Raw genomic sequence first — 14,837 nt, forward strand, 5'->3', positions numbered from 1 at the left:
CTCTGTTCTCACTCTGCCAGAGACCCGCAGAGAGTTCTCACCCCCTGATGGCTGGACTCCTCTCTCCTGTGGGCTTCCACCTGGAGCTCTGCCCAGAGGCTCAGCACAGCACCTGTGAGCTGTCACACCCCACTCTACACAGGAATTACACTGTTCCCAGGCTAAAGGACTCAAGCAAGGACAGGCAGGAGCAGCAGCGACAGATGGAGGTGGCAGAATGGGGAGGAAAGGAAGTCCAAGACCAAAGTCCTCAGATGAGAGCCGCTCCTGGGCTCAGGGCCCCTCATCCCTGCACTGTTGGGATACTGACATCTCACACAGCTGGGAGTTCGTATCACAGCAGCCCAGCTGCCCGGAGCTTCTGCTCTCAGCCAGGACAGGGCGTGGCACTAGGTGAACTAGCCTCAACTTTAAAATCAAACACCAGGGCCGGCCGTTAGCACTGTGGTTAAGTTGCTGCATGAGACGCCTATGCGTCATAGTTACGTGCATGGGTTCGGGTCCCAGCTTCTCTGCTTCCGCTTCCAATCCGGCTTCCTGCTGATGCACACTCTCTGGGAGGGAGCAGGCGCTGACGGCTCAAGTACCTGGGTTCCTGTCACCCCCATGGGAGATGCGCTACCAAGCTCTCGGCTTCTGCTGGTCACCCCGGCTCTTGTAGGCATTTAGAATGGGAACCAGGAAATGCAAGGTTTCTCTCTGCCTCTTTCTTCCAAACAAAATAAAAATGAATGATTTTTTTTTTTTTAAGTTTCTAGGAAGATGTAAGTTACTACACACCTATGCTATAGAAAACAAGGCTTCAACACGAATCATCGCCACCAGGGGAGTGACCTCCAAGCGTGGTATCCCATATGGGCACCAGGTCATGTTCTGACTACCACCCCACTTCCCATCCAGCTCCCGGCTTGTGGCCTGGGAAAATAATAGAGGATGGCCCAAACCCCTGGACCCTGCACCTGTGTGGGAGACCCAGAAGAGGCTCCTGGCTCCTGATGAGCTCAACCCTGGCAGTTGTGGTTATTTGGGGAGTGACCAGCAGATGGAAGATCTTTCTCTCCTTATCTCTATAAACCTGCCTTTCTAATAAAAACAAACTTAAAAAAAAAAAGATTAAAAAAAAAAAACAATAAAGAGAGGAAGGAGGAAGAAAGGAAGGGAGAGGGCAGGTGTGGTTAAGGAGCTCAGGAACACCCTGGGGTTCATCAGACCAGACAGGGAAAGGCGGCAACCCCAGCAGACAGAAGGCCAGGGGAGGCAGGACGCCATGTGGGGTCCAGAGCGTACAGTCTCGTCTGACCACCTCTCCAATGCCACCTTCTTGGCCCCGGGCTGGCTCCAGGGTTCTTAGAGCCTCTCTTTGCTCATCTGTGAAGGGGGACCACGAAGCAGCCCCTCTGTGGCATCCCAAGCATGGTGGCCACAGTCACTGACCACACTGTCACCTCCAGCATGCTGACAAGGAGGGACAGGAGCCCGGAGCCCATTTCTCGTCATGGCATTGATCAGCCATGAGCTGGTTTCACGGCTGACCTTTAAAGGCATCCGTCGTTAGAACGTATTTCTCTTTCCAAGTTTCACCAAGGGCTTGAACCAAACTTGGCAATGTAAACCCCAATCCCAAGCCTGCTGCTGAATGCTGCTCAATCCCATGAAGTGCTCAGCGATTCGGCAGGTCACAGTCAGAACCCAATGAGAAACTCCTTAAAGCAGGTGTGGGTGTCAGGAATCCTTCCGAATGCTTCTGCACACCCAGCCCTGGCTGCATCACCTCCTGCTCCCAGCCCTGGCTGCATACCTGCTTCTGACTGCTCTTGGCCACTTCCTGGGTGGGCCTCTTACCTTGATGGACAGGGAGCCTGTCTCTTTGTTCAGGGCCAGGTCCGCAGACAAGGAGGTGCTATAGTCTGTGCTGTCGGAGGTGGAGAGGCTGCCACAGTCCGAGTCCCGCTTGGAAGCACCCGGAACAGCCTGGGCATGGGGCTCCAGGCTGCCATTGGCCAATTTCTCCCCACCCAGGGTCTCCAGGGCGCTGCTGCTGGGCCGGCTCTGGTTTGCCCTTTGGGACCTATTGGCAACTGGGCTGAGGTCCCCATCCTGGTCGGTGACATGCTTCTCCCCTGCCACCTGAATTCTTGCATCCATCGAAACCGGCCGTGACTTCCGCAGAGGCACAGGCACAACCAGGCCATTCTCCGTGGCGGGGGCAGCCCCTGGAGTGCTGGTGGCTTGGCCAGGTTTATCCTCAGAGGGCTGTGGGGTGGAGGATGACGCCTGGGTGACCTGGTCGGCATGGAGACTCAAGCGATTCAGTTCAGCAGAATCCTGAGTGTGGTTCCCCAGGGTCTGAAAGAGAAGAGACAGGGTCACAGCCATGCTGCTGGGCATCAAAGGCCGGGGTCAGAGGCACAGTGGGGCAGCACGAAGTGGGACAAGGCAGCAGCGGGCCTGTCTCTGAGCCACAGTCTTCACCACTCCCTATTGCCTATCCGAGAAGACTGTTACAACTTCTTGGACTCCTGAATACCTCTAACTGTAGCTCCATGTAACTTGTGCTCCTGGGAGTACAGCCCACTGTGGCCACCTGGAGAGGCAGATGCCCATCGAAAAGGGGCAGCAGCTGCTCCACTCAAGCCAACCGTGACAAGGCAGGAAGACCACCCCTCCCACCCTAGGGGTCAGACCCAGGTCTCAGGACAAGTTAGCAATCCAGGTGCTTACTTGACATCTCTTGATTTTTTTTTTTAAGGTGGCAACTGATTAGAATTTTTAAAAGCCCCAAAGAGGCCACCACAAATCTCTCTGGGACTCAGTTCAGCCTTGGTCCCCCTCTACTGGAGTCTAACACCTGCAGACGCTCCGTCATGGCCAAGGTGACTGTGCTGACCCCACGTGCCCCTTCATACTGGACAGGGTGTACCACTGGCCTCAGCATCCCCTCCAGGATGGAATTAGACATGAGCGAATTGCTGTGGATCCACAGTGCCAGGATGTGGGGCCGACTCCAGGCCACAGAGGACCATCTGGACTGCCTGATGCCCCCACTCCACCCTGTGCTGGAAGAGGCCTCCACACACAGCAGGCAGCTCAGGGCAGGATCCAGCCTGCTCACAGGCGATGATGCCTGGCTCCCACCACTCTCGCTTAGTTCCTGTTTCAAGCTGCAAATGGGCTACAAAAGTGCCAAGACGTGGGTGCCCTTAGCAGTCAGGACAGCCACAGAGATGGCACCCGAGGTGGCCAGCGCTGCTGCCTGGCTCGTTGCCCCTGCTCATAGGTGTCTGCATGCATGTAGCCCTGAGGCTGCCAGAACAGTTTTGCTTTGCACACGAGCTACAAGAGGAATGAATCTGTTAGCAGCTTCTAAAAGCTGCAAGGTTTCACACTGACATCCGGACGCCCGGCCTCTCCCAAGGGCCCACTGCAAGGGGTAGGCTCACGGCCTCACCCAGGCCTGCGTCTTACGTAAGCAGCAGTGTGGGAGCCTGGCCATCTGGCCAAGGAGGGGCAGCGAGGCCTCCCTCCCACGCTCCACCCGGGCCCGCTGGGACCCCAGCCCTGCCGCCCTTACGGAGCCGGCGTCCCCAGCATCGTCCTCTTCCGCCTCCTCACGGCCATCTTCAATCTCCTCCATGACCTCGGCCTTGGCTTCGGCCACCAGCTCTCGCAGAGCCTTGTTGCTGGTGACGCTGCTGACGAAGGGGTGCTGGTGGGGCAAGAGGCACCTGCGTTAGAACTGCTCTGGGATGGGGAGGGGAGAGGAGTCGGGGGTGGAGGGGGAGGGCTGGGAGGGGAGCAGGTCCTCCAGAGACAGAGCAGGCCAGCGGCAGCCCTGAGCAAAATGTGCACATGACCATGGCGAAGCAAAGCCAGGGACAGCTCAATGGATGCTGAAGAGGGCCAGGGAAGAGAGCCAGCGCAGCCCTGCTCCTCAGTAGCTGTGTGACCCGGGACCTGTCACTCAACCTCTCTGAGCCACGGCCTCCTGGTCCCTGAAGTGATGACGTGTTGAACCCACAGGCAGGCCACGAAGATGAAGTATCAGGAGAGGGGTTGTTTGTGTTTCTATTTTTTTGTTTTCTTTTTCTTTTTGCAAGGCTGTAAAAGTGGCTTTACAGTGCACTCTGTGTGTGTGTGTGTGTGTGTGTGTGTGTGTGTCCTGGAGGCTGATGTTGTGGTATAGCACATTAAGCTACCACCTGTAACACTGACATCCCACATGGGCTCTGGTGCGTGTCCTGTCTGTTCCACCTCCCTTTCCAGCTCCCTGCTAATGCCCCTGAGAGAGCAGCAGAGGACAGTCCAAGTGCTTGGCTCACCCACGTGAGAGATCCTGGTGGAGCTCCTGGCTCCTGGCTTCAGCCTGGCCCAGCTCTAACCGTGGGGGCCATTTGAGGAGTGAACCAGCAGAAGGAAGACTTCTCTGTCCCGGCTCTGTCACTCTGCCTTTCAAATAAAAATAATAAGTAAATAAAATGATTTATGTATCTGGAAAGCAGAGTGACAGAGAAAGATCTCCCGTGGATTCCGCGAGTGGCCACAGTAGCTAGGGCTGTGTCCCACAGGGAAGTGGGGATTCAAGTACTTGGGCCAGCACCCACTGCCTCCCAGGTGAGTTAGCAAGAAGTTGGATCACAATTGGAGGGCTGGCACTTGAACATGGGATGCTGGCATTGCAAGTGGTGGCTTAACTCATTATGCCACAATGCCTATATCCACATCATGTATATTCTACAGAGGCATGGCATACCTCAGAGCAAAGCTCCTTAACTAGTAGGTTCAGTGGATTTTGGCATCAACAGCCACGCATCACTCAACAAAGAGAAAGATCTTCTGTCTGCTGGTTCACCCCCCAAATGGCCACAATGGCCGGAGCTGAGTCTATCAGAAGCAGGAGTCAGGAGCTTCTTCCAAGTCTCCCACATGGGTGCAGGGTGGGCCTTCTCCAACTACCTTCCCGGCCACAAGCAGGGAACTGGATGAGAAGTGGAATAGCCAGGACACGAACCGGTGCTCATATGTAACTCCAGTGCTTGCAAGGCAAGGATTTAGCCATTGAACCATTATGCTTGGCCCATAAGAATAGATCAATTAAAAAAGGGGGGGGGACTCCAAGCAGGTCCTGAGGAGTAGTGTCCAGTGACAGTAGAGGGCTGAAACAGCACACACACACGCCCACCGGTTTTCAGTCTGGGGTGGGCCCAGCTCCCAGATGGGCAAACCGAGGCAGCACAAGGATGAGCAAAGCAGATGCCAGAGCCTGGATTACTCAGCACTAAGTGATGTGGGCTCAACAGTGTGCGAGCCAATGAAGTCCTCAAAAAACAGCATGGGGGGTTCTGGCGCAGCAGCTTAGCAGTTAAAATGCTTGCCTTGCATATGGTGGGATCCCATGTAGGCACAGGTTCTAATCCCGGCAGCCCCACTTCCCACCCAGCTCCCTGCCTGTGGCTTGGGAAGCAGTTGAGGACAGCCCAAAGTCTTGGGACCCTGCACCTATGTGTGGGAGACCCAGAGGAAGCTCCTGGCTCCTGACTTAGGATCTGCGGAGCTCCAGCCTTTGTGGCCACTTGGGGGAGCGAGTTATCAGATGGAAGATCTTCCTCTCTGTATATCTGACTTTCCAATTAAATAAGTAAATCTTTAAAGTCTCTCCAGGACCCACAGGTGCAAGGACCAAGGTGGGGACACAGACAGCCCCACAGGGGGCTGAGCCCTCCTCTGCCACTCCAAGCCAGGTGCCCCCGGGGCTGAGCCCTAGCGCCCTCCCTTGTAGGGAGTGATAACTCTAACCCTCCCTAACTCAGCAAGGAAAAGACTCATGGACCAGGCTGGCACCGAAAGGTGTGTGCTCGCCTCGAGTTTTTGCCTCTGTGTCCTGTGGCCCCTGCTGCTGCACGCTAAGAATGCTGAGTTTGGCACTGTATCCAAACACGGGACGGACATTCCCGGCTCAGGCTGAGGTTCAACAGGCTGCTCAGGGGGGATGGCCGACAGCTGGCCTGGCCCGTGGAATGTCGGAGGCCGGATGTCCCGGGGCAGGAGGAGGGGGCCTGCTCACAGCTGACGGAAGCTTCTGTAGCCCAAGCCCCTCGCATAGCAGTCCACGCGGGACACCACCCCCTCACTGCACCGACCTTGCCCTGCCTCTTGGTTCCTGCGCATTTGCAGCAAATGTAGGAATTCAGTCCTTCCAACATTCCTTAGCAGGGTGCTGCCCGGCAGAGCTAAGTCCTTTGCAGTATCTTCTCATTTAATTCTCACCAAGTCGCCCAGTACCAAGGGGGCACTGAATCCGCTCAGATGTACTCACCGTCAGGCAGGGTTGGGACTGGAACCCAGGACCCTACCACACTCACTCAGAACCACCCAGCTGCACAGTCCAGAGAAATGCCCTGTGGCCCAGGCAGGGCCATCCCGGCCTCAGTGCCCAGCACACAGCAGGTGCTCCAGGAAAGCCAAGGAACATAGAGGAGCCAAACGCTCAGAGCAGTATCTTCCTCCTTTCCTCTCAGCTTCCGGCACGTGCAGCCACATACACGCAAAGGTAACCCTGGGTCGCACTAGCTCTAGCGAGGACAGGGCAGCAGGCTGAGCCCTAAGTGTTCTTTCAGGCTCAGGGCTGGGGAACCCCCAGCACCTCTTGCGGCTCCTCTCTATCCCCTACCCCCGATCCTTGCACACCTGCCACCCTGGCTTCCTGGTCACGCCCCCTCCCCTCCTGCTCACTCAGAGCCCCTTCCTGGGCCCCGTGTGCAGGTAGGCAGCCTCTGGGACCCCCGAGACGCCCACACCTCTATTCCTTTGCCACCTGCTCCCCCACCTGTGTCTCATGCAGCACAGCTCTGTGCTCCAGGCGCTCCCCGCCAGCAAAGAGCTGGCACGCACAGATGCCTGGGGATGACCGATCACGAAGTGGCCCACACATCATGCCGTGAGCAGCCCGGAGCCCACTCACCTCCAGCAGCTGCGCTGCGCTGGGCCGTGTCTCCGGGTTCTTGTCCAGGGCCACTTTCAGGAAGTCCCGGAACTCCACGGACCTGGCAGGACCCATGGTGAGCTCAGAGAAGGTGACAGCCCACACAAATCCCCGAGGACATCACAAACCACCCCCAACCCAAGAGTCCTGTGCTGCCCAGTCATGCCCCCGGCAGGACAGAGGGCAGCGGTGACAGTGTCACAGCCGCCCCAGGACACGGAGACTCGCCGAAGCCACACGGCGTGTTACCGCAGGCTGCAGTTCCACCCTAGTCTCTGGCTTGCTCTTGGTTTGTTGTTGTCGGCATTTTTCTTTTATTTGAAGGGCAGAGAGGAACAGAAGGAGAGATTCTGCACCTGCTGGGTAGTTCTCTAAACGGCCCAAACAGCCAGGGTTGGGCTCAAATCTGGAACTCACGCAGGGTCTTTCATGTGAGTGGCTGGGACCAAATACTTGAGCCATCCCTGGCTGCATCCCAGAGGCTGGGAGCTGAGACTTGAGTCCAGGTGCTCTGCTATGGAAGCTGCCAGCCCCAAACAGCACCCAGAACCTATCCCAGCGGGAACTGGATGTGTTGGGCATCTGGTCTACCTTGTCAGGGACCTAAGGGCAGGATGGCGTGGGGTGCAGCGAGTTAAGCTGGAGTCCCAGCTGTTCTACTTCCAGTGCAGCTCGCTGCTAATAGGTCAGAGAAGGCATCGGAAGACGGTTTGAGTACTTGGGCCTCTGCCACTCACTCATGTGGGAGGCCCAGAAGCTCCTTGCTCCAGCCTGGCCCAGCCTCACTCCCTTTCAAATAAATAAGCAGCATAGAGGACAAGACACAGGGCTGAGGGAACTCAGGAGGACCCTGAAGCAACTCCCACCACCATCCCACCCATCCCCACCCCCTTCCACCTGCCTACCCCAGGCCTGCTGCAGGTGCCCTAGTCCCTTACCATTTAGAGGGCGTGAGTAGCGTGGGAGGGTCCGACTTGGCGATCTTGAGCAGGACCCGCATGGGGTTGAGTTCATGGTGCGGGGGCTCGATCTGAGCCATCTCAATCAGCGTGATGCCGAGTGACCAAATGTCGGCTTTGTAGTCGTACGGGGTGTCCTTCATGGTCTCACAAAGCACCACCTCGGGGGCCATCCTGAATCAACCAAGGGACAACAGAGGGCTCAGAACCAGGCCTCCAAAAGCGCTGCCCGGAGACTCAGGGTCAGGGGTCGCCAGCAGCAGATGCCCATCTTCCTCAGGTCTTCCTGTCCTGCTCGCAGTTGCCGACTTCCACCACAAGATGGCAGCAGCCATCCAGCCCACCGTGTCCTGGCAAGGGGCGGGGGGCGTAGGGAGGGAAGGGGGGGCGAGAAGTCAGAGGAGCCGGGTGGGAGCGAACAGGGAGGAAGTGATAGAGAGAGAAACAGTTAGGAGGAGCAAGCGAGCGCGCGAGGAGCCCAAACTGCACCAGGACACAGAACGCACGTGAAAAACCTGAGCACACACAGCGTGGTAGGAGGCAATCAGCAGTGAGACCCGGCAAGGCAGCCTGCTTTGTTTGTAAAGTTTCAGGAAAGAACAGGACAGACTAGGGAAATCTTAGGGGACTGCGGGAGGGGAGGACTTGAACTACTCTTCACTCCAGCCCAGGAACTGATGCTGAGCTCCTAGTTTGCTGAATAAAACAGCAAAGGCTCCGGAAAATCAGTACGATGAAACAAAAAAAGGAGACGTGTCCAGCGCTTCCTCCCCGTATCCCGCGCTCCGCTTGCTTTCTGGGGATGCTGCTGGGCTCACGTGCGAGCAGCAAGGTGAGGTCCAGGCTAGGGCAGGCTCACCCCTTGGCAGCAGGTGTCCCGCGGGCCCCGGCCTCAGCACCCCAAGGCCCGTCCGGGTGCCTTGAAGCTCGGTGCTTCCAGAAACGGCGTGACTCACCAGTAAGGCGTCCCGATGAAGGAATCTCGCTTCTGCAGAGTCTTCAGATTCTTGGCAGACACGCCAAAGTCAGCTGCAAGATAAACATCTCAGCTGGCGCACGGGCGAGCATTCCACCACCCACGGCCCCGGGCGCAGGCTGTGACGGGGTCTGAGTGAGGCACATTCCTGCCGTGTCCCTTCAGCGGGCCGGGGCCGGACACCCCAGCTGCAGCAGCAAGGGTGCCCCAAGATGGACTGATGAAAACGCAGAGAGCCAAGTGCCTCTGACCCAAATACAGGACAGCTTTACAGTGTCTGTATCAGAGGCGGCTAACACAGGGAGGAATGAAACGGTCAATCGGGCACACTTCACGTGGTCTTTCCCATTCTTACTTGTTGACCTTTAGCATTTGTGCCAAACGAAGCCTGTGCATTTAAAAAGCACTCTGTATTTGCTGGGGCCAGTGCAGTGGGATAGTAAGCTAAGCCTCAGCCTGTGGCGCTGTCATCCTGTATGGGTGTCATTCATATCCCGGCTGCTCCACTCCTGATCCAGCTCCCTGCTTACTGCCTGGGAAAGAAGTGGAGGGTGGCTCAGGTCCTGGGGACCCTGCACCCTTGTGTGAGACCTGGAGGAGGCTCAAGGCTCCTGCCTCGCTCCTGGCTTCAGATCCGCTCAGCCTCAGCCACTGTGGCCATTTGGGGAGTGAACCAGTGGATGAAGACGTCTGTCTCTGCCTCTCCTTTTCTCTGTAGCTGCCTTTCAAATAAAAATATATCTTTAAGAAATTATGACTTGGGCCCAGCACGCTAGCCTAGTGGCTAAAGTCCTTACCTTGAACGCGCCGGGATCCCATATGGGCGCCAGTTCTAATCCCAGCACCCCCACTTCCCATCCAGCTCCCTGCCTGTGGCCCGGGAAAGCAGTCGAGGACGGCCCAAAGCTTTGGGACCCTGCACCCGTGTGGGAAACCTGGAAGAAGTTCCTGGATTCGGATACGCGGAGCTCTGGCCGGATGCTGCTGCTTAAGGAGTGAATCACTGGACAGAAGATCTTCCTCTCTGTCTCTCCTCCTCTCTGTATATCTGACTTCCATAAAAATAGATAAATCTTGAAAAATAAAAAAGGAAAAGGAAAAGAATCCTGCATTCTGGGAAAAAAAAGTCACAAGACAACTAATTGCTTAACTATCATTTTAAAACTTTCTTTAAAACTCCTTTCTTTAATTTTTATTGGAAAGCTTGATTTACAGAAAGAAGGAAAGGCAAAGAGATTGTCCACTGGCTGGTTCACTCCCCAAGTGAGCGCAAAGACTGGAGCTGCACCGATCCGAAGCCAGGAGCCAGGAGCTTCTTCCAGGTCTCCCATGTGGGTGCAGGGTCCCGAGGCTTTGGGCCGTCCTCCACTGTTTTTCCAGGCCACAAGCAGGGAGCTGGATGATAAATGGAGCAGCTGGGATACAAATTGTTCCTATCTCAGTTCTCTCCCCACAGGGTCACCCCCTGCTACAGGTGCTCCCTGGGCGCCCCTGGGAGGCCAGCCCAAGGCTGAGCAGATAATGCAGGGAAGGACCCAGCTCACGCACCTGCACCTCTCTGGGCATAGGCGGGGAGACCAAGAGTCATCGGATCAATACCAAGGTGTGTCCTGGAAAGTGACCCCTGGCCACAGGAGGGGGCGGGTGCACCTGAGGGCCCTAGGCAGGAGCTAGCAGAGCATCCTCCGCTTTTGCAGGTGCAGGGGTGACCTTGAAGCAGCCTCTCCTCGTCCTCCAGCCCTGGGGGTGAGGGAGGATCTTTCCTGAAAGGGAGGACAGGCCAGGGCAGTCATTCACCCCCACCATCCGTAATACTGGGACATTTGGCATAGCTGTCCCAGCTCCAAGCCTGGCTCAGGGCAGCTGCCCCAAGGTAGGGGGTCATCGGTGCTGTAGGAGCCCAGCCCCGAGCAGAGGCAGCCAGCAAACTGAGGCTCCCCTCCTGGGAGGGGCGGTACCCCAGGCTGTGTTGGGGAACTCTGGCCAGTGACAGGGGCCAATATCCCTACAGTGGTGCCAGCTACTGAGGCAGCCAAGGTGGGAAACTAAAGACCACCAGCACTGGTGCTGGCACCGTATCTGCAGCAGGAAGCAGTCTAAGGAGCATGCGCAGTCACTGACTGAGCAACCCAAAGCCTCCCGGATCCTACAGGGCCTTCCACAATTTGCTTCCCACAGTTCCTGTTAGGCATGATCTACCAGGCTGGAAAACATTCAACAACTTATAGGAAGCAATTCTGCTTGCATTTGAGAAAGCAGCTCAAGGGTGGCTTGGCCCCTGCTACACATGGAGCAGGCCTGAAAGAAGCTCCTGGCTCCTGGCTTCAGCCTGGCCCAGCCCTGGCCATTGGGGCCATCTGGGGAATGGCTCAGCAAATAAACAGATACATCTTTAAACACAATCACTACTAAATGTCTTTGATAGAGCCTGTTGCTGTTAGGTCTTAAAAATGGAAATACACGGAGCAAAGGCCCTGGGGTTTTTGTGGCTTTTTGTTTTGCCCAGGATGTGGTGAAAGAGAACTTGACACTTGGCTGGGGGGAGTGTCAGGGGCACATCATGGGCAGGGCCCGTGTGCGGCAGCGAGGAGCCGAGCCTGGCATCACACACACCTGGGGGGGCGGGGGCTTCCTCTGAGACGAGGAGAAAGGGAAAGTGGCTCAGAGGGGCAGCAGGTGTCCGCAGCACCCCGTGATTTTAGGGGGTAGCACAAGGATGCTGCCTGCACAGCATGGGGCTTCCCCAGGCCTGCGGAGGAAGCAGGAACCCTGAGCCGGAGGAGTATTTGGGGACCCACAGGAAACAGGTCAATGCTATTCAACTTAAAAAAAAAAAAAAAACACAAACCAGGGGTGGGCATCTGACCTAAATAGGAAAGCACCGGCCAAAGTGCCCAGCCCCCATGTCACAGTGCAGGTTCAATTCCCGGCTGCAGCTCCTGCCACCAGCTTCCTGTTAACAGGGACTCTGGGAAGCAGCAGGTAAATCTCCAGTCCCTGCAACTTGTGTGGGAGACCCAAGTGGACGTCAGCTGCTCCCAGCTTTGGTCCAGCACAGTGCCACCTGCTGTGACCTGAGGAGGGCAGGAGTGGAGCAGTCAGTGGAAGGGACCTTGCTCTCCAGCCCACTCCTTTCCCTCTCCTAGTTAAATTTAAAAAATTTAAAAACAGCCTGCTATAGTAAGTGAAAGAGGTCAGGTATAGCTTTCCAGAACATTCATTCTCCGTGAATATTTTAATGACCCTCCCTAAGCTTGGATTCCAAAAATATTTTGCACCAACATAAATTTTCCGTGGGCTTTCTGAAGTACTCTTGTATTTATATGTAACCTACACATAGCCTTTAGCTTGCTTTATATCACGTAGCTACAGTTTGCAATGCAAACTCCATGCCAGGCCATTCAGTATTAAACTGCAATGTTTAAGCAATAATGACAAGGAAAGAAATCTATTTTTCCCCCTAAATTGAGGGGCTCGCCATTTTGGGTTACAAATTTGCCGGCAACACCAACATCCATGATCAGATCACTGGTTTACGTCCTAGTTGTTCCACTTCCATTCCGACTCCCTGCTAAGGCACCTGGGGAAACAGCAGAGGACGGCCCCAACGCCTCGACCCTGTCCCCCACGGTGGGAGACCCCGATGGAGTTCCAGGCTCCTGCCTCCGGCTTAGTCCAGCCCTGGTCATTGCAATGATTTGGGGGAATGTATCGAATGGATGGAAACCCCATCCCTCTGTTTCCCTCTCTCTCTGCAACTGTGCCTTTCAAGTACATAAAAGTCTTACATGAATAATGAATGTCCATCTTCAGACCACAGAGTCTGCACTCACTCAGTAAGAATGTCCACTGTCTCAGGGCAATGCTCACACGTTCTCTCTCTGCCCACGCAGCCCAGCTGCACAGCCACCCAGAACTGGGTACTTTTTCAGGGCAGTTATCCCGTGGGTCTCCAAGGGAGCCGGCAGTTCCAGACAAGGTCGATGTGTAACCCAAGGAAGCAGCAGAGTGTCCAGGAGCCTGAGTGTGTGTCCGAGGCCAGGACCTTGCAATCCTCACCCTCCCACTGGGCACCACTGCCCTCAGAGGAGGCTCCACCACTGTGCCCATTGCACAGATGGGACAACTGAGTCTACAGACGCTCTAACCACTGCCTACAGGGTGAGTGGCAGAACCAAGATCTGAACCTGGCCTATCTGGGCCCACTGCCCAGATGCTGGGCTCTGCTCATTCGGCTCTCACTCTATCAAGAGGCAATGCACGGGCCTCGCAGAAGAGCTGCCACACAATGCCCTTCTGGGTTGCACAGGCTGGGCAGGGGCAGGTGGGAGGCTGCAGGTCCCTGGAGGGTGGGAGGAGGCAGCCAGTGGCCCAGGTCTTCTCGGTGGCAGCTGCCAGCCTGCAGGGTCTGAGCCCCAGCTGGCAGGAGGATTTTTCCAAGTCAGGACAGGTCCAGTAGGGTGTTCTTCAGCAGGACTCTTGGTCCTAGGGTAACCGCTCACCCTCTTTCTGTCTCCTTAATTTGTGTTGGGAGTTTTCTTAACAGAGTATGACAAATAATTTTTTTTTAAGCTTTGTAACTGTTTCATGTTTAAAAACACGATTTGTGAGAATGACGTCATGCCGTAATGGATTAAGCCGCTTGTCTGCAAGGCTGGCATCCCATGAGTGCTGCTTGGTGTCCTGGCTGCTCCAATTGCATTCCACCTCCCCACCAAGGCACCTAGGCAAGCAGCAGAAGATGACCCATGTGCTTGGGCCTCTGCACCCATGGTAGGGAACTGGAAGAAGCTTCCGGCTGCCAGCTTTGGACCAGCCCAGCTCTGGTTGTTGTGGTCATTTGGAAAGTAAACCAGCAAATGGCCAATCTCTCTCTCTCTCTCTCTCTCTCTCTCTCCTTTTTCTTTGTAACTCTACCTTTCAAATAAATCTTTCAGAATATAGTTCACTCCCCAAGCACTTGCAACAACCCGGGCTGGGACAGGCTGAAGCTGGGAGTGGGAATGCAACTCAGCGCTCCCGCAGGATTAGCTGGCAGGACCCAAGGGCCAGGGACTGGAGCCCACACCACTGCCTCCCAGCGCGCACATTCACAAGAACCAATCAGGTTGTTGAGCTGGTTAGATGGATCTTCTAAGCTTCAATACCCATTGACATGTACGAGAGCCAAATGGGATGTGGGACAGACTGGACTAGTCTGCTACACATACTGGCAAACCAGGGTAGGGGGTGGGCCTGGTAGGGGTTATTGTGGGTCGCTCCAACTAGGCTGCAGCTCCCACTGGTTTATGTGAGGGCCGAGTATATGCTGGGCAGAACCAGGCTGGACTGCAACACCCATTGGTTCCAGTGGAAGACAGGGCTGAAAACAGAACCAACCCAGCAATTGCAACCACCAACTGATCAGGGCGATGGACTGTGCTGGGCCCTGTACGTGCTAGTACACACAAGAATCTGGTCTGGGAACACCTCAGACAAAATTTCTTTGGGGATCTCCCCAATCGAACTGCCGGACTCAGAACCCTAACCATGAAAAGACAGAGGACAGAACAGGTCAATCAACCACCTCAGCTATATGTTGGCAGCGAAATACTGGGCAAATGGAGACTCTACGATGGACTGTGTCAATCAGTGGATTCTTCAAAAACCTCATCGTTTGGAGTGGCGAGATTGGCAGCAATTCATAACTGGTGAACTATCAAAATCACTTGAGCAAGAATTTCAGAGCACGCCGCAAGAACCAATCAGGAGTGGAGTCGGGCCTTGAACACAGGCACTCAAAGGATGTAGGTCAAATGCCTGCCTCCTATGTCACTTCTTTTTTTTTTTAAGATTTACTTTATTTTTATTGGAAAGTCAGATATACACAGAGGAGAGACACAGAAGAAGATCTTCTATCCTCTGATTTACTCCCCAAGTGGCC

General features: G+C 55.4%; 1 protein-coding gene across 1 annotated transcript in view; it reads right to left on the reverse strand.

Moving 5' to 3' along the window:
• The window catches only part of STK10 (serine/threonine kinase 10), an 80,914-nt gene that overhangs the window by 17,127 nt on the left and 48,950 nt on the right, over nt 1–14,837 (reverse strand). The window contains exons 5-9 of the mRNA XM_040972231.1: nt 8,895–8,967; nt 7,918–8,112; nt 6,959–7,040; nt 3,572–3,706; nt 1,843–2,346 (exon numbers count right to left, since the gene is read on the reverse strand). Coding sequence (XP_040828165.1) covers nt 1,843–2,346; nt 3,572–3,706; nt 6,959–7,040; nt 7,918–8,112; nt 8,895–8,967 — 989 coding nt within the window. The remainder of the gene's footprint in view (nt 1–1,842; nt 2,347–3,571; nt 3,707–6,958; nt 7,041–7,917; nt 8,113–8,894; nt 8,968–14,837) is intronic.

This window comes from Ochotona curzoniae, unplaced genomic scaffold, assembly GCF_017591425.1.
Source record: "Ochotona curzoniae isolate NIBS_2020 unplaced genomic scaffold, NIBS_Ocur_1.0 contig_1, whole genome shotgun sequence".
NCBI lineage: Eukaryota > Metazoa > Chordata > Mammalia > Lagomorpha > Ochotonidae > Ochotona > Ochotona curzoniae.